The sequence below is a fragment of the Peromyscus maniculatus genome, chromosome 6 (assembly GCF_049852395.1).
Source record: "Peromyscus maniculatus bairdii isolate BWxNUB_F1_BW_parent chromosome 6, HU_Pman_BW_mat_3.1, whole genome shotgun sequence".
NCBI lineage: Eukaryota > Metazoa > Chordata > Mammalia > Rodentia > Cricetidae > Peromyscus > Peromyscus maniculatus.
Genome location: NC_134857.1, coordinates 11,698,529 through 11,716,403, shown reverse-complemented (window position 1 = coordinate 11,716,403; position 17,875 = coordinate 11,698,529). Strand labels below are relative to the sequence as shown.

General features: G+C 43.4%; 1 protein-coding gene across 1 annotated transcript; it reads left to right on the top strand.

Annotated features, from left to right (window-relative positions):
- The first annotated feature begins 407 nt into the window (after positions 1–407).
- Positions 408–16,432, top strand: Eif5a2 (eukaryotic translation initiation factor 5A2). The gene is made up of 5 exons (XM_076573946.1): positions 408–561; positions 1,147–1,347; positions 1,850–1,954; positions 11,031–11,162; positions 11,859–16,432. Exons 2-5 carry the CDS (start codon positions 1,183–1,185, stop codon positions 11,916–11,918), a joined length of 462 nt encoding a protein of 153 aa, XP_076430061.1. The 5' UTR covers positions 408–561; positions 1,147–1,182; the 3' UTR covers positions 11,919–16,432.
- Positions 16,433–17,875: the final 1,443 nt, after the last annotated feature.

Below are 17,875 nucleotides of genomic sequence, written 5' to 3'. Positions count from 1 at the left end.
CATGGACTGGAACCCCTAGCAGGGCTGCAAGCTGTGCCAGAGGCTTGAATCCAAGTTCACTCCACTACCACTCGGGACACTTGGAAAATCCGCAGGACTTGAGAGTTCTGAAGACCGTTATGTGACGGCAGCCACGCACCTGCGTGCCAGGGCCGATGGCTATCCCCAAGGTCAGCTGGGCCCAGAGCCGAAGATGAGGATGCATCGCGCCCGGTATCACAGCGAAGCTTCAAGCGGTCGACTGCAGCCAGCTCTGCACGCCGGAAGTGCACTAATCCGCAGCACGTGGGGTTGCCAGGGCGCGCTTCACGTGACTGGGCGGGGACTCGGGAAGCCTCGAGCCAATGGGAGCCCTGAGGGCGGGGCCTGCGCCGCGCCCGGGCCTATCCCGGAAGTGTGGAGCGCGGCGGGGCGGGCCCTGGCGGGGCGGGCCGGGGCGGGGAGCCGGGTGTGGGAAGCGTGGCGGCCCCGCCCCGTCTCCTGGACCAGCCGCGGCCGCCAGCGCCGCCGCAGCCGCAGGGACCGGCGGACGCAGCAAAGGCGTGCGGTGCGGGCCCGAAGGTGAAGACCTGGGGCCGGGCCGGCGGGGCGGGGGCTTCGGCCAGCGACGCTGGGGTCCGGGCGAGGGGAGGAGCCGGGATGCACGGGAACCTGAAGGCGGGCGAGCGCGGGACCGCCGGGCGCAGGCCCCTCGCCGCTGGGCCGAGACCGGGTTGCCAGGGCGGCGCCGCTGCGGGTGCTAGGCGCGCTGAGGGCCAGGTGCTGCCGGCCGGGCGCCCCTGTCCCAGCCTTCCCTGGACCTGCGGCCTGGCTGACGCCCGGGCAGCGGGGATGGGGTGGAGGCGCCGGGCCCCGGAGCCCGGCGCAGGAAGGTCGTGGGCACTTCTTGCGGTGGGGTGGTGAGGATCGGACCTGCTGGCCCGGGGCTGGTGTCGCCTTCTCTCCCCTGCGAGCTTCTCTGCGTCTGCCCTCCCTACCTCCCACCAAGGGCTGGAAAAGTTTTTAGAGGCCTGAATGGCAAAGTATCCATCACTCAAGAGTGGGTGTCCTATAAATGCAAGTATAACGGGCCAGTGATGCTCGTTGTTACCTGCCCCCAGAATGAGACATGCCCTTTATTAAAAAGCAAACAAACTTTTTGCATAGTTCCCGCAGAAAAACCTCACATCTCCCCAGCCCATCATGGCAGACGAAATTGATTTCACTACTGGAGATGCAGGGGCGTCCAGCACTTACCCTATGCAGTGCTCAGCCCTGCGCAAAAACGGCTTCGTGGTGCTCAAAGGACGACCCTGCAAAATCGTGGAGATGTCAACTTCCAAGACCGGGAAGCATGGTCATGCTAAGGTAAGACCTTCCAGGTCGTTCTTTGGCTTCAGCGATAATATCATTTGTGTTTCATTCTACATCATGAGGTTTCTATATTTAACATAACTTTTTTTTCATCCATTAGTCTCTGAATGATCACCTATTAACTCTGAGTGCTCTCCTTTAATTGAGTCCTTAGAATGTTTCATTAACTGGAAACTAAAACTTTCCTGAATCTGGTGATCCAAAACATCTCATTTACAGTTGAAACAAACCTGTTCTTAGAATTCTAAGAGACCCGGTCTTCATTTTCTGTGGACTTTTGTAATTGAAGTGCTGAGGTCTGTAGTGTGTTGAGTTTTGATTCCATGAAACTGTCAGGTGTTTACTGAACCCCAATTCTATGACCACTGCTACTTTTTTAAAGAAAATAAGATGACCTTGGAAAGGGGTGAAAGAATCCATTCCCATCAGTGTTGGGGTTGTGCCCTGGTGTAATGAGCTCCTGACAGATCAATGTGTTTCCTGTTCCCTGTGTTAGGTACACCTTGTTGGAATTGATATTTTCACTGGCAAAAAATATGAAGATATTTGTCCTTCTACTCACAACATGGATGTTCCAAATATTAAGAGAAACGATTATCAAGTGAGTACTGATTTCCTTAATAATACTGTTTCAGATGTCTTGAACACCCGATTTAGTAGGAGTTGGACAAGACCTGAGAGTAGTTTTACAGGGTCCTTTGCTCTCCAATTTTAGTAGACTCCACTTATCTTACAGGTTAGAGAAATAGTGTTTTGTTTTATTCTTGATAATATTTGTGCTTTTTTTTAAATTTTGAAATAGGGGATCCTATATCCTAGACTGGCCTTGAACTCATTTGTCATCCAAGGATGACCTTCAATTTCTGATCCTCCTGTGAGTGCTGGGATTACAGGTTATGCCCTGTTATGCTGTGTTGGGGATCAAACCCAGGGCCCATGCATGTTCTAGACCAGCACCCTACCAATCCTGCTGTTCCTCCAGCCTCTGCCCTGCATTGGAAAGGCACTGTATTGGACCAGTGAGATGGCTCCGTAAGAAAGGCACTTGGTGTCAAGGCCTGGCCCTGAGCTCAGTTCCAGACGGAGACAACTGATTCCTGTGTCCTCTGACCTCCACACAGGAGCTGTGACACACATGTGCCACATACATACATCCACTAAATAAGTAAATAAATCTAATATATAGTAAAATTACTGTTCTCTCTGTTGTAAACTATTTCAGGTTTAGATAAATCCTTCCTAAGTGTGGTATTTCTTTTCAATGAGCAGACCTAAGACTTCCAAGACTGGAATTCATATTCCTACTAACCAAGTTTTTACATGTCAGAATCTGGTATTTTTGAAAGTATTCTGGTATTCTAGGAAGTAACTTGAAAACCATAAATATAAAGTGCATGGCCACTGAGTACAAGGAGAAAAGTTTTAGTTCCAGTTACCCCTGGAGACAGGTCATGTCTAATGATAGCATTTTACAGTTTGGAGTGTTGATGGTAACTGGCCTTCTAGAATGTGGGAAGTTCTGATTGATCATGGCTAAGCAGTTCTTGTACCAAACGTGGAGTAAAATAAACTTTCCATCTTCTCTGTGTGAGCTTGACCCTTAGCCTTAAGCTGGTCTGCCTGCACCACTACAGAAGGTTTGGGAAGGTCCACATCACCTCGTGCACTCAGTGACTTCCTTTGAAGCTATCCATGTGTAAACATTTTCCTAGTTTTAATGTGGTGAACAGTTTTGTGTTTTCACTGTGCCACTTATATTTTCTGTATTGAGTCCACACAAATTTAAAATACTTTCATAGTTCTGTCAACACCAAAGCGAGTGGTGTTTTGAGTCAAGCAGATCTAGGTTGGTCTGGTCCTGGCACTTTCTAGCCAGGTGGTCTTTACACAGTGTGTTTCCCACAGTGTGCAGCCTTCAGTCTACAAACCAAGGGTGATTTGGAAAGTGTGTGACCATAGCAGCTGTGTACGCCGACAAGTAGTTCTGTTCTGCTTCACATGTTCTGTGTCAGATTCTACTTGATCATCTCCATGTTCTCAGCTCACTGGCTTTAGATATGGTATGTAGTAGGCTCTCAGGAAACAGTTAAATGGATATGTTTATTCAGTGTGGTGGTGTATAAGATGATTAAGGCTAAGTATAGAATTTACTTTTGCCAAGATGGATTTCTTTTCTCATCCTGTCTGGTGAATGTCTTGAATACTCAGTATTCATCGTATTCAGTGGTGTTTCCCCATGTTCCTACCTGTTGATACTTTGTCAAGCTGACACCACAGTTCACATAATTGCTATGGTCAAATTAGTGAATCATTGATTGAAGCTTAAAACTGAGCATAAAAGGACGAATTTGGTTCAGGTTTTATGTGGGTGTTTAGTAAGGTCCGAGTGTGCCCCTCGCTTCCTGTGCAGAAGTTAAGCAGACAGGTCTAATAGCAATGCCAGCCATGTCGCAGGCCTAGGGCAAAGGGGAGAATTACTCCTGTCTCCACTGCGGATGTTCGCTTTGCTGGTCACGCAGTTTGTGCATTCTCATTCTTTCTCTTTGAAGTGTTCTGTGGTGGGGGTGCTTGGGTGCCTACTCAAGCATGCACCCAAGAGGTAGTATTTACTTCTCCCTAGTCCCACCCTTAGTGTGTAGTCCACATGGCACAGTGGATAGTCAAGGATGGTGTCAGCCGATTGGATCTTGGTCTGTTTTGACACTTATTACTGTGTGACCTTGGTTGGCAAGTTACTCAGTCTCTCTGGTCTCTTTTTCATCATAAAATTGGGATGTGAATAACAAGCTTCTTACGGGACCGTTTTGAGGCTTGGTGAACACTCAGGACCAGGCCTGGCATAGGAGGTCAGTGAACACTCAGGACCAGGTCTGACATAGGAAGTGCCCAGGGTCTGCAGCTTCCCTTGGCATTGAATGTTTATTTCTAGTCGTTCAGTTAGGAACTTGGTTCTGTGAGCTTTCTAATATGTTTATTATACTCTTGTGGTCCTCACTCCCCTCTCCAAGTGCCTTGGTTAAATCCCTGCTTCTGTTATTATCTGGCTTTCCTATACCAGTTCCTTTGCATCTGCTGAATTCATTATTTTGAGTCCCAATTTGACTGCCAGCCAAAGTAGATTGTGTACATCTATTCATTGTAATAATTTTTTAAAAAATGGGAGAAGAAATATGTTAATATTTACAGATGTAATTTGTGTATTCTTAAAATAAATTCAGGATGCAAGAAAGTGTCTCCTGACTCCCATTCCAAGATTGGCCCAGATTAGAATTGCTAATTTCCATTAGTTTTCTCAAAAGAAGTTATAATTGTCTGGGGCCCTGTGGTGGTGTAAAATAAAAAATGCATTCAGGCCCTTCGGGAGAATTCCCAAATTGTCAAACGTAGAACTGGCTTGTTTAGGTTATTCTTTGGAGTCACTGTTTTAGAATTTCTGTGGTGTTGTACACTCTACTACAGAGTCAGTGTTTTCTGGACTTGCCACACTTTTCTGTCGTTTGAAGACCATTCCTCGTAGGGGAAGCTCTTAGTACACGACATATAAAGTGCATATCATAGACCCTTAGGTGATCAGTGGACTGCCAGAATATGACTTTTGAATCCACATTGCATTTATTTAGCGTTGTGTGTGTGTGTCCCTGCATGCACACACGTGGGGAGGTCAGAGGACAATTTTCAGGAGTTGGTTCTCTCCATCTCTCATGTGTGTCCTAGGGATGTAAGGACTTGTAGGCAAGCACCTTTATCCCCTGAGCCATCTCACAGCCTCCATATTGCAAATTAAAATAATAGTAGTAAAGAAAATAATGATGCTATGATTCCCTGTGCTTGAAAATCTTGTTATCATTTTAATCTGTTCTATGAGTGCCTTGTGTTCTTCAAGGAAGCATTCTGTCTGTGAGAATGGAAGACCACTAAACCAGAATTTAGGGAGAAGGGGCAGGTATATTGCTACAGGATCATTAGAGATAACAGTGAAAAGAGCCGTGATAGGTTGTTAAGCCAATGGCTTCTACCTACAGGAAAAATAGCAGCTTGTATTATATTGTAACCTGTAGAACAGTACTCGAGGCCCACAAAGTGGTATCCAGCAGTAACAGTGTTTCATCTAATTAAGAGCCTCATTTACAGCTGGCACCCACCAGTGAACATCTGCTTTCATTTAGAGAGGTCTGTGCATAGACCACTACCCTAGAGCTCATTAACAATTTTCCTAGCTTTGTTTTTCCAGTGTCCTCGACCTTCCAACCCAACTCTTGACTCTGCCCATATGCAGTAGCAACCAATACAGTAGAGGTCTCCCCAGCCCCACCATTTGTCACAGCCCTGTCTGCATGGTCCCTCCTATCTTTCATGGCCACTAAAAATGATTCTGAAGTTTCTGTTTTCACAGAAAGAATTCCCCATCAAGCCATTGGTATAAGTTCACGGGGGGAGAAGTGGTCAGTGTGGGGGAAAGTGCTCTCTGAGTCTGAGCCCTATCGTGTTATCTTGTGATGCTTCTTCACTTCATGTGGCCTGTGCATACCCAACAGAGTGACCCGCCGGGTCAGGTGACCCGCCAGCCGATGCTCATCTTACTGATTTAGGTGATATAATAGTAATGTTTAAGAGCTCCCTTCACCGGGGGCCAGCATATTCTGGGAAGTAGCTGAAGGTGCCAGGGAGAGAAGGCTGAAGTTGGAAGAAAGTCTCACCTTTCATAGTGACGGCTGCTGGTTTTGAAATAGAATGTGAAGCCAAATTCAGAAACTGGGGCTAAGAGCACTCGTAGTGACAGTCTTCCCCGCCACCTGCTGTGTATTAGTAATACAAACACAGGCAGAAAACAAAACAGAGCCACCCTTCCCTAACCCCCGTCTCTACGCTCTGCCTTATTCTGGGCACATCATTGGCAGGATCTGTGGTCACTAACGGCCCCTGCACCCTTCCGATTATCTCGTCCTCTCTCAGCCCACTGCGTCTCCCCGCAGCATTTATAGTTCCAGTGCTCTCGCTTTCTAGAACTCTGCATCTTTTCCCTGTGTACTTTTATTATTTCTCTGTGTATGCATGTATGCACACTCACGCCATGGTAGTAGTCAGTTCTCTTCTTCCACATGTGGATTCCAGGAGTCAAACTCAAATCATCAGGCTTCTGCAGCAAATGCTTTTCTGCTGAGCTGTCTCACTGGCTGTATTTTTCTTTTTGATGTGGAATTTTCTGAGTATCAAAATCCCACATACATATCACCTGGATTTGATACTTATCAATATATGATACCTCCTACTCCTTTGAAAAGCATTTCATTTATTCTTTGGAAATTTCATACATGAATGCAGTGCAGTTAGATGATGTCTACTCTCCCTCCTCCAGCACCCCCAGGCCTGCCCCTCCCACGGCTCTCCCCAACTTCACATCTCTCTCTTTATTACGTAACCCACTGGTCCAGTAAGTGCTGCATGTGCACTTGGGATAGATAGATAGATAGGGCATCATCCGTAGGAGTGTGGGAAACCAACTAGGGCCCCTGCTGAACTCAGGGCCACATGCCTCTGCCTCTGGGGTGCGAGGATTAAGGGGTTAAGGGCATGCACCACCACACCCAGCGGAATCTTAGGTTTTTCTGTAACGTTATTATATATATGCGTCATCATTGCCTCATTCCATTCATTTCAAGGAAACAAAGCAATGATCCGGTATTCCTCCATTTCTTTGAGAGCCAGACTACTTCTGTGGAAACTCGTCATCGCTTGCTTTGTTTACCTTGAGGACTAGGGCACACATCTCCTGAGTACATTCTCATGCATGTGTACAAATACACAAGGAATAAATACATCACTCTGCCTTTCGTTACCAGGGATTTTAACATTTAAAAAACACCTCTCCCTCTCCCTCTCCTCTCTTCTCCTCTTCTCTCTCTCTCTCTTTACCTCTTCCCTATCCTTCTCTCCCTCATTCTGTGTGTGTGTGTGTGCATGTGCGCATGCGTGGGTCTATGTGTGCACACAGGGACACACACACACACACACACACACACACACACACACACACACACACACACACACACCACGATGGAACTGTGGAGGTCAGGAAAACTTGAGGGACTTGGTTCTCCTACTGTGTAATAACTGAGCTCAAATTGTCAGCCTGGCAGCAAGTTCCCTACCCACTGGGCTCTCTCACCTGCTCCCATATCAGTTTCTGAAACGATCTGTTCCAGGTGTGCACTGAAGATAACCGATAAACTGACCTTTACTAGGAACTCAGACAACAACATATTTGAGTTTCAGTACATTATCTTTGTCTTCCATATTAATTTCCAGGTGGTTTTGTTACTGGCCAAAGTGAGCTTAGTCACACTAATTCCTGAGTCCCTTTGGACTGTGCCTAACAACAGTCTTGATAGTTCCTTATACTCTAGTGAAGTATGAGATTCATTATGTACACTAACCACTCTGAATGTGAAATCACCTGGTTTCCCAAGTAGCCCTTGATTATTTTAGTAAGACCTTTTAGTAAAGAGAAGACACCACATTTCAGTGCCAGTAAGTCTCAGGTGCTGGTCAGCAGTCTGGGACACCAACTGCGTGTATTATATGTGTTCTAATCCGAAAGGCTTTGAGAATTTAACAGTAACACCATTGGCTTCTTCCTTCCTTTTGAGAGAAAGAACCATATTTAGACCATAACGATCTTGCAGATACCACCTTAGTAGCCAGGTGGTCAGGGTTAGCATCTCTATTAGTGTGATAGGTATATTTGCCTTCTGGTGTGATTGGTGATCCACCGATACATCATTTAGTTTCTTCCAAAAATACATTACATGAATTACAAGGTAACAAGGCAGACCCAGACTGAGCGACATTCTCTAAATGAAGTCAGTGTCAATGTCTTGACAGGCAGGGTGATAGAGCTGCTCCACATTATAAGAAACAAAACCCACACAACAGCAGAGAACTTCAGGGTGTTATCCAGGCACGGTAAGTTGCTATCAGACTATCAGGACAAGTGGCACATTTGAAGATAGGTAAAAGATTAGTTTGGAAAGTTTACATAAGAGTGTGTCCGTGTTTGGGGGGTAAATGTACTGAAGTGTTTATATCTGAAAAGTCGTCATCTGTGAAACGTGTTCTCAAATGATTCAGTAAAAAACAAGAATGTATAGCAGTGTATTTTGTATACTGTATGTGTGTACACACACACACACACACACACACACATACAAAGACATACACAGACAGTTTAGGTGCTAACAAGGGGTGAATCTAGGTAAAGATGGGCACTGTTTAAATAATTTCCTTAACGTTCATGTATGTTCGGCTTCACTGCATGCTTATATTACAGTTATGCATTTTTGTCTTGAAATACTTCATATATTTCACCGCAGTTCATTTCATGAATTCTGACTCTTAAAACAATATATTTGTAAATAACTATAAGATCCCATTGTTATTATCTGGCTCCTGCGTTTCAGTCACTGGTAGCAATAGGAACCCTTCATCCTGAAGTATGGCACTCTACCTCAGGAGCCGCTGAAAGGGGACAGTCTGCCTCCTGTAAGCGCCTCTCCTCAGAGATGTAAACACTGCCTGCGCCTCACACTGCTTGTACTTCACTGTTTTCCCAGCTACTTCCCCAACACTTGAGTGACAAAAAGTCCATTGTTGTAGATTTGTACACTGGGCGAAGATGTGTTGCTGTGATTGGTGTAATAAAAAGCTGAATGGCCAATAGCTAGGCAGGAGAGAATAGATGGGATTTCCAAGGACAGAGAGAACTCTGGGAAGAAGAGAGGCAAGCAGACACCAGGAAGGTGCAAAACAAATTGGAGATACAGTACAGAGGAGAGGTAATCCAGCCATGTGATAGAAGGTAGATTAGTAGAAGCCGGTTAACTTGAGTCATAAGAGCTATTTAAGAAAAAAGCCTAAGCTAAGGCCAAGATTTCATAATTAATAATGTCTCTGTGTCGTTATTTATGGGCTAATGGTCCCCACAAGAAAATACTGCTACAGTTCATAGTATTCACTGTGTAGAATCAAGGCTTGACTCTCCTATGCATAGCAAGCCTGTTAAGTGGTGTTCATGGAACACTTTGACATTCCTATATGTTATGCTGGCTTATATCATAGAGCTGGTTACAGATGTCAGAGCCCATGTCCCATTACACACACACACACACACACACACACACACACACACACACACACACGCACGCACACACGCACACGCACATGTGTATGTATTATGTATTATGTATGTATGTATATATGTATGTATGTATATGAGCAGCTGATAGTCCAGATGAGTGGTTTTTGCAAAGTGTCTTGGAATTGTAGGCACACTGATGGTGAGTACTTGCTGTTTTCCTCACTCCTGTAATAAAAGAGTTGATATGGGGCTGGAGACAGAGCCCAGCAGTTAAGAGCAGGTACTACTGTTCTGTAGAACCCAAGTTCAGGTCCCAGCTCTCACATTGGGAGGCTCACAACTACCTTAAACTCTGTCTCCTGTGGATTCTGCCACCTCTGATCTCTTTAAGCTCCTATACAGATAAACACACAGATGCACACATGCACAGCTACACATAATTAGAAAAATATTTTTAAAGCATTGTATCAAAAAGTGTGCTTTTTTTACGGGTTAGATTATGACTGTAAGCTAAGGTAATGTTAAGAGTCTGTCACCATCCCTCCCTGAGGGTCTACAGACAGTCAGTGGATCCTAGTGGAAGGAGAGATCTCTCCTTCAGCGGTGTAGTGCCAGAAAGCTGCAGCAGACTCCTCTAAACAACCCTCACCCATGCTCAGTAAGCAACCCTGATAGCTCACCAAGAAATGAGAAGACTTGAAAATAGAAGAGGGGCTAGTTGAGATCAGCTGCAGGGGAGGAGGGGTCAAGAGATGGTAACGTGGAAATAAGATCAAAATACTATATACTATAATATATATATATATATATATATATATAGAGAGAGAGAGAGAGAGAGATATGATAGAGTATATTGTATATTTTATATATGTATGCATTTGTGTATAGACATATAGATGCACGAAAGTGTATTAAAAATCTGTTAACACTGGTCTAAAGACCAAAAAATTTCCACTTAATTTTGCTTGTAATCAAATTATAAAATGCATCATTTTAATAGTGAAAAAACTAAAAATAACTTTGATGTCCACTAACAAATTTTTGCATACAGTATGTTCATGTACATGTGTGGTGATTAAAGGAAAATAGTTATATTTTCTGATTTGCCAGGTTTCTAAAGCATCTTGCTAAGAAGTTTCCTGCGGTGTATCATTTCCCTAGGAACAGCTTTGTCGTATTGTGTCTAACTATGAATGCCCTGGCAGTGCAGGAAGTGGCGAGGCTAGCCCAGGGACTGGATTACACGTCTTCTGGGGTATTACACATGCCTGAATTTTACTCTTTTTTTTTCTTTTTGAAACAAGGTCTCACTATTTAGTACTGGCTGGCCTGGAGCTTGCAATGTAGACCAGGTTAGCCTCTGCCTCCCAAGTGCTAGGTAGAACTAAAGGCATGAGGCATGTTAGCATTTTGAATGCCACAAATCTGTTCATGTATTGCTGTGTTCTTATCCACCCTAATGTGTGTTGCAGTTGAACTGTGTAAACATTACAACAAAGAGGATATGATCTAATCGGTATGCACTTGTAATTTCTTCTAATAGCTCATATGCATTCAGGATGGTTACCTTTCCCTGCTAACAGAAACTGGTGAAGTCCGAGAGGATCTTAAGCTACCAGAAGGTGAACTGGGCAAAGAAATAGAAGGAAAATACAATGCAGGTGAAGATGTGCAGGTAAGACCAATGGCAGACTCTCGAAGCCATGTTTTTAAACTAGCCCTGAACAGGTCAGCATAAAACTATAGGTGCAGACCTCAGCTTCCTGAGAGCCTCTGCTTTGCAGGGGTCATTAAATGAACACCTTGCTGTCTGTGTGTTTCTTCACCTTTAATAAAAATAGTTTTCATCTGTTCACACACACAACAATAATTCATAAAATAAATTCCAAAAGCTGTGAAATACAACTTGAAAATACACTGAAATGTTGAAATGATCTCCATAAGGCAATTTCCATGGCATCCTTACAGACCTATTACCAAAGAAAGCATCAGGTTTGGAAGGTGCTTTTGTTTGTTGGTTTTCTTTGTTCTGGATTGACATGGAACTCCATACTTATTTTAGATCTACCTATGAGTTTAAGGAATGAAAGAAGTACAGAGGGGAAAGATGGACTCCTTGTTCTAACTCAGAAGTATAATATGAAGTAACTGTTGATAGAGTGTGTCCAGTTTACTTGGAAGTCATTCTGAGCTACCATCTGAGGAATTCTACTCTAGAAAACTGTCCTGAAGATAGGCTAACTGCTTTGGATTACCCCTTGACAAATTCATTATAAAAGAAATCCACAGGTCTACAGTATTGGATGAACACAACACATCTTTTCTGCGTATTACCTCCTGAGTAACTCTTTGCTTGCCTTTCCCCTTCTAGGTGTCTGTCATGTGTGCCATGAGTGAAGAATATGCTGTAGCCATAAAGCCCTGCAAATAGACAGGACCATCTGCACGAGCAGGTCCATTAGGTCTGGATCTAGTTGTCCCAAAGCTATGGCCTTCATAAGCAACCTCACGTTTTATTTTTGTTATGTGTCTGTTGTTTTGAAATTGTGCTGGCTTAGTTTTGCAGGCAGTTAGCAACTTGAAAAGAATATATCAAGATATATAATTTTATAAGTATCTTTCCTATAACATTCCTGCTGTTTTCAGTATGTGACCATAAGAAACAGATAAAATAGCTTCAGTAGATGTCACTTGTCTGAGCAAATCACTCCTGAACTTAAGTGGTTAACAAACCAGGGTTTTAATTCAACAATGTAGCATCTAGTGCAATCGAAGTTTCATGCATTTAAGTTGAGTTGTTCTTTGCTGATTCCAGGCTTAATATCTAGAATTCATAGATTATAAGATGGAATTGTCAAAACTCCAGGCTCTGTGTGGCAAACACACTTCCTGAAATTAAACTCATCAAAAAATGTCGTTATCTTGGTGGCCAAGTGTCCCATGTATCACCTCCATTATGGTTTTCTTTGTCAAATTGGTGACAGACCTCCATAGGGTTCAGTACCTGTTGTGGTTGGCAGAGGAGATAGAACTCCGGGGTAGATCTGAGCAAGTGCTAAGGAAGACCCAGGACAGTGGCCAAGGGGGCAGTGGGCGGTGGGCTTTGTTTCAGACCTTCCAGTCAGCACACAAAGTAGAGTGGGCTCTAGTTATGGTTTTGCCTCTGGCTGTGTCCCCAGCCCCTGCCCCAGCACCAGAAGGACGGGCCTTACAGGGACTCTGCCCAACTTCCAACCATTATTTGTGGGTGTTCATAATGTTGGTGATCCAGCCCTTCTCACAATTTTTTAAGTATATTTGTTTTTGACGTTAGATATGATTAGGAATTCTTAAGTTGCTTTGGAATTGTTGCTTTGGAATTCTTTTTTTTTTTTTTTTTTTTTTTGGTTTTTCGAGACAGGGTTTCTCTGCATAGTTTTGCGCCTTTCCTGGAGCTCACTTGGTAGCCCAGGCTGGCCTCGAACTCACAGAGATCCGCCTGGCTCTGCCTCCCAAGTGCTGGGATTAAAGGCGTGCGCCACCACCGCCCGGCCGCTTTGGAATTCTTGACTTGATGTTTTAAATGTCTCTATGCTTTTCTAAAGTGAAATAGATGTAAACCATGGAAGAAGTATTACCTTATTTGAAAATTAACTTATTTTAAGTGTGTGTGTGTATATATATATATTCTCTTGTGACTTCTGTTACTGATGTAAATCTAACCAGGAAAGGATTCTGTGAACTGGATTATTTCAATATGTTGTGGGTGATGCCCCTCCATTTCTGTTTAGATTTTTGGATTGTATGTAGATTGTGTCCAGACTCATAGACATAGTTCTGGGTTTGTGAAGAACTCTGACAAAAATCACAATCATCGCATTGGAGTGCAGCTTAGAACAAAATCCTGTAGCCCCTGATTCTCTGACCCTGGCTCTCGGGTCTCTTCCTTGTCTGCACCCGCAAAGTCCTGTGTTCCCATCTAGACACACCTCTGTGACAGTGCAGCTGATCTGATCAGCAGTGGGGAAGAGCAGTAGAAATGCCAAGATTTTAGTTGCTTCATTTGTATGCAGTTTTAAATTTTGTCTTAGCCTCCACAAACCAATCCAGAGAAGAAGAAAGATACTTTAAGAGAAGTTCCAGGAAGAGACTTCTAAAGCACAAGAAAAAATTCAAGTCATAGCCAGGTGACTTTAGTGTGACCTTTTAGCTTTTGCCCATGCAAAGCACAATTAGGAATTGGGCTGAAATCTTCTCAAATATGTTCTACATACTGCTTCAGATTTCCAGTGTTTTTGTGTGTACCTTAGTTGTACTGATTGGTGTGTTACCCACAGGAATTCCAAAAAGTTATTCCTACTGTTTCCTGGTCATTTGGCCAATTAATAACCACGCCGATGTTTTGATTTCATATTACTTCAGGACTAGCATGCCCTTGTTCTTCCTAACTCGTCAAATTTCACATGAATCTCTATTTTCCTTTGCAGTGTAAGAGTGAATAGCAATGTATCTCTAGCTCCATACCTTGAATGGCGAAAGTATTTCATGTTAAGTACTCTATGAAGTAAGTGTACATACTCCACTATGTATAGATCTTAAAGATACAGGACTGTTTATTTTCACATAAATGTTTCTCTTAGAGCAAAATATTTCATTTAGTACAGGGAAGCAGGGAACATATATATTTTTAACATAAACCAGGAATGGCGTCTTTGGACATGAGAGAAATGCTAACAGTTGATCCCTAGTGCTGGCCGTGCTCTTGTAGCAGATCTCCAGTTTCACAAGCACCGTGAAGAGAATGGAGACTCATTGGATGTCACTGCAAATTCATGTCTGTACAGTTTTCTTTCTTTCTTTGCTGTTTAGACAGTATGAACAGGTTGAATGTTTTCATTCTAGAACAACAGACTGTATGTCTACTGTGAAGATTTTGTTACACTGGTACAGTCCTTTGCCCTCTGACCCTTGGTCCTTAACTTGGCCTTCTAATCCTTGATGCCCTGAGGGGGCTGCCAGTCACTTGGTTACCAACCAAGCTCTTGACTCTGTTCCCCCTCGTAGTACAGATTTTTGTGCCAGTGCTTTATATCAGTGACCAAAACTCTTGAGGCCAGGCGTGATATCTTTAGCAGAAGATACTGCAATATGATATTTAGAATATTTGGGGACACATGCTTTTCATTACCACATGGTGTGTGTGTGTGTGTGTGTGTGTGTGTGTGTGTGTGTGTGTGTGTGTGTGTATAAACACACTTAGCTCTGTTCTTTTCTCAAAGTCCTTCCAACTATTAAAGTACTGTAGTCTGTAGTGCCTCAAATGTTGGGTTTTTTAATAAGTTTTCCAGAATTTGATTTTATACTTCTAAGGTTTCCCAATTAGATTGTTTCTAGTTGAGCTGGAATTTGGATGCATTGTTCTCAGGGCTGTTTGTGCTAAGAGCTGCAGTGTTGTTATTTTAAAGCTAGCTGTCTTCAAACAGATTGCAGGTTTTTCTCGTCATAATACTGTAATACATATAAACAGAAATTCTTGTATAACATAATTAAGCTATATGGTAAGTACTTGAGAAAAATGGGAGCATTAGTAGCAGCTGTACTGGGATCTTCCCAGTGGCCTTGCCTTGAAATCTTGTTCTTGGTTATGTATCTGTTAGTATCCTTTTGGCATGGACCCCAAAGAGGGTTTTGGAGCTGGACATTGATGCAGTGGGTCTCAGACACATTCAAAAACAGACAGGAAATCCTAACTCTTTGGGTATCTTAAAATGTTTACATATTGAATTCATATTTGCCATGAGAAAATGCAGATCTCTAGTATGAAAGCAAAACTATCAAAGCATATTTCCATAAACAGTCTATTGTGCCGATGAACCTTCAAATCTTGTGATGTTCAGGTATAATGTTTCCTAGTTCTCAAGCCTTTGTTTCTCTTAGCATTCTGATGAGTATAGACAACAAAGATTTTTTAAATCTATGGTAGAAAAATCTTAAAATTGAATCTATTAACTTAAATCTGTGAAATGTGTTCTCTGAATTGGACAAACAGCATTATTATTTGATTGTACAGGGAACATTGGGATTTAGCTATGGAGCACAGATGTTCTGTGGAAACACAGTTTGGAGTCACTGTGATTTAATTTGTCTATTAACTAAACACTCAAACACCAACATAACTACCAGTGAGGTCAAGTGCCCGAAGAGAGCTGTAAACATCTGGTAATCTGTCTCCTTCATGTGGAGGGTACGTCTTCGGGCTGTGCACACAAGGCCATCACCTGCTGGAAACACTTATTGCCAAGCTTTTCCATCGCTGCTGGCCACATCATAAAACAGATCTGACCCTAGTAAGTAACAAGGAAGGTTCTGTATTTATATGAAGTTCTTAGAGACCATTTCTTGATGTTGGTGGGACTTGGTTCGTCTTACTTTGAAACTGTACTCTTAGAAACACTGGATACTAAACTATTCCGCAGTGACTGAAGAGCCTAGTAAGGAGCACAGCTGCATTCATGAGCTGATTCGTCATCATGATAATGGACAAGTACGCACTCACTGTTATTATGAAGTATACTTCAAACGACTAGTTCTAAACCACGACTTGAAATGACTAGCTGTATATGATCATGGACTTTGCCCTCCTCCCAGAAAAAAACAGAGCAGATGACGTTGTCTAACCCATTGGCACTTTGTTAGTTGTGTATTTTTTTTTTTTGTCTGAAATATAGGATACTTCTTGAATTTACTTGCAAATGTTTTGGTTAAAACTAAAATTGTAAGATCTGGATATTATAATTGTGTGTTTTACATTTTAAAAATGAGTAAACTTTGAATGTTAAATCCAGCTATACTAAAATACCCTTTAAAATGCAGAATCTTATTAATGATAACATTTTGTTACCTTAAAATATATGTCTGTTAACTTCATGTTATATTAAATGAAAATAAACTTAAGAGTGCACAATTCTTATATGTGTACATTCTTAAAATATTTTTATACTACAAAATTGTATTCACTGTGTATAGAACTTCTAAAAAAGGCCTTCCATTTTTATTGTCTCATGTGCTAGGACCTTACTTGTGGTGTATACCTTTATGGCTAAGAATAATAATCTCTAACTTTGAGTTCCAGGCTAGGTATGAACTTGTCTTCTTTTTAAGTTCTGAAATTCTTTGCTAGCCAGGCATGGTGGTACACCAGAGGTTGTAGCAGGAGGGTAATCCTGAGTTCAAAGCCAAACTGGGCTGTGTAGCAAGCCCCTGCTCAGATAACGGAGAGCCATCCTGTAGATCTGATGCAGTGGTTGCAGTCATGACCTCACAGCTGTGAGCACCTCACTGAGCCCACACAGACCTGGCCCGTCAGTCATGGGAGAGGCTCCCGGGCCTCCTCTTCGCTGCTGAACTGCACTGGCGTTAGTCCCCAGCAGAGGGAACCATTGTCTGCTCGGCCACTGCTGAGCCCACTGGGCTCCAACTCCAGGCTCTAAACCCACAGGCAGTGTGGTGGTCCTGGTTAGGCTCGGAAAGGAAACGTGAACATGAGGGACGGGTGGTGTGGGGTCAGGGTACAGGAGCGAGAGTGCTTGGTGTGTCTTACATGTGGGTGTCAAACCGTCAGGTACTCATTACAAATGTATGTCTAAAACTGAAAGTGCTTTGGTTTGGTTTGGATTTTTGTTTGTTTAGGAGGTTTTGGAGTTCTGTTTGGCTTGGTTTGTTATGGGGTTTCCTGGTGTAGCCTAGAATAACTTGAATTTTGGGTCCTCCCTCCTCCAGTTTCTGAACGCTGGGATTGCACTAGCACCACAGGTGGCCATTCACTTTTAAAGTGTGTAAAGTAGTGACTTGGTGCAGGGGTCTACAGGGAATAGAAAGTACCTTGCCAGCTTCCTCCCATTCTCTCCATCCTTCCAGAACATGTGCCAGAGAGGTTAACGGTCCATTCACCCCTGATGTGCCAGGGCCTCGGTCCATTCACCCCTGATGTGCCAGGGCCTCGGTCCATTCACCCCTGATGTGCCGGGCCTCAGGTGTCCCTTCCCTGCCAGCTGGGTTTGCTGTGCTCTCCACAGTGGCCTAAGTAGAGTGACGAGTCCTTGAATGGAACCCTCCATCCTTCCAGTTCTCACTCTGAACCATGTGACCAGGTTGACTGTAAGTAGCTCAGTGCTTTCTCTCGTTCATGTCCTTTCTCTGGCACGTTGAGCCATGCCAGGTTACCATAGCAGTTACCTCTTTATATATATGATCATTATTACCGATAATCTTAGCCTTCCAGGTCTACAAGCCCGAGTTAGACAGTAAAGAGATCCCCAGTTAGACATCCGTCCTCCGCCCCACACTTTGCTCTTTCTTGCAGATACTAAGATCCCAGCTTCCAAAGTATATGTCAGCGGGGGAAAGATG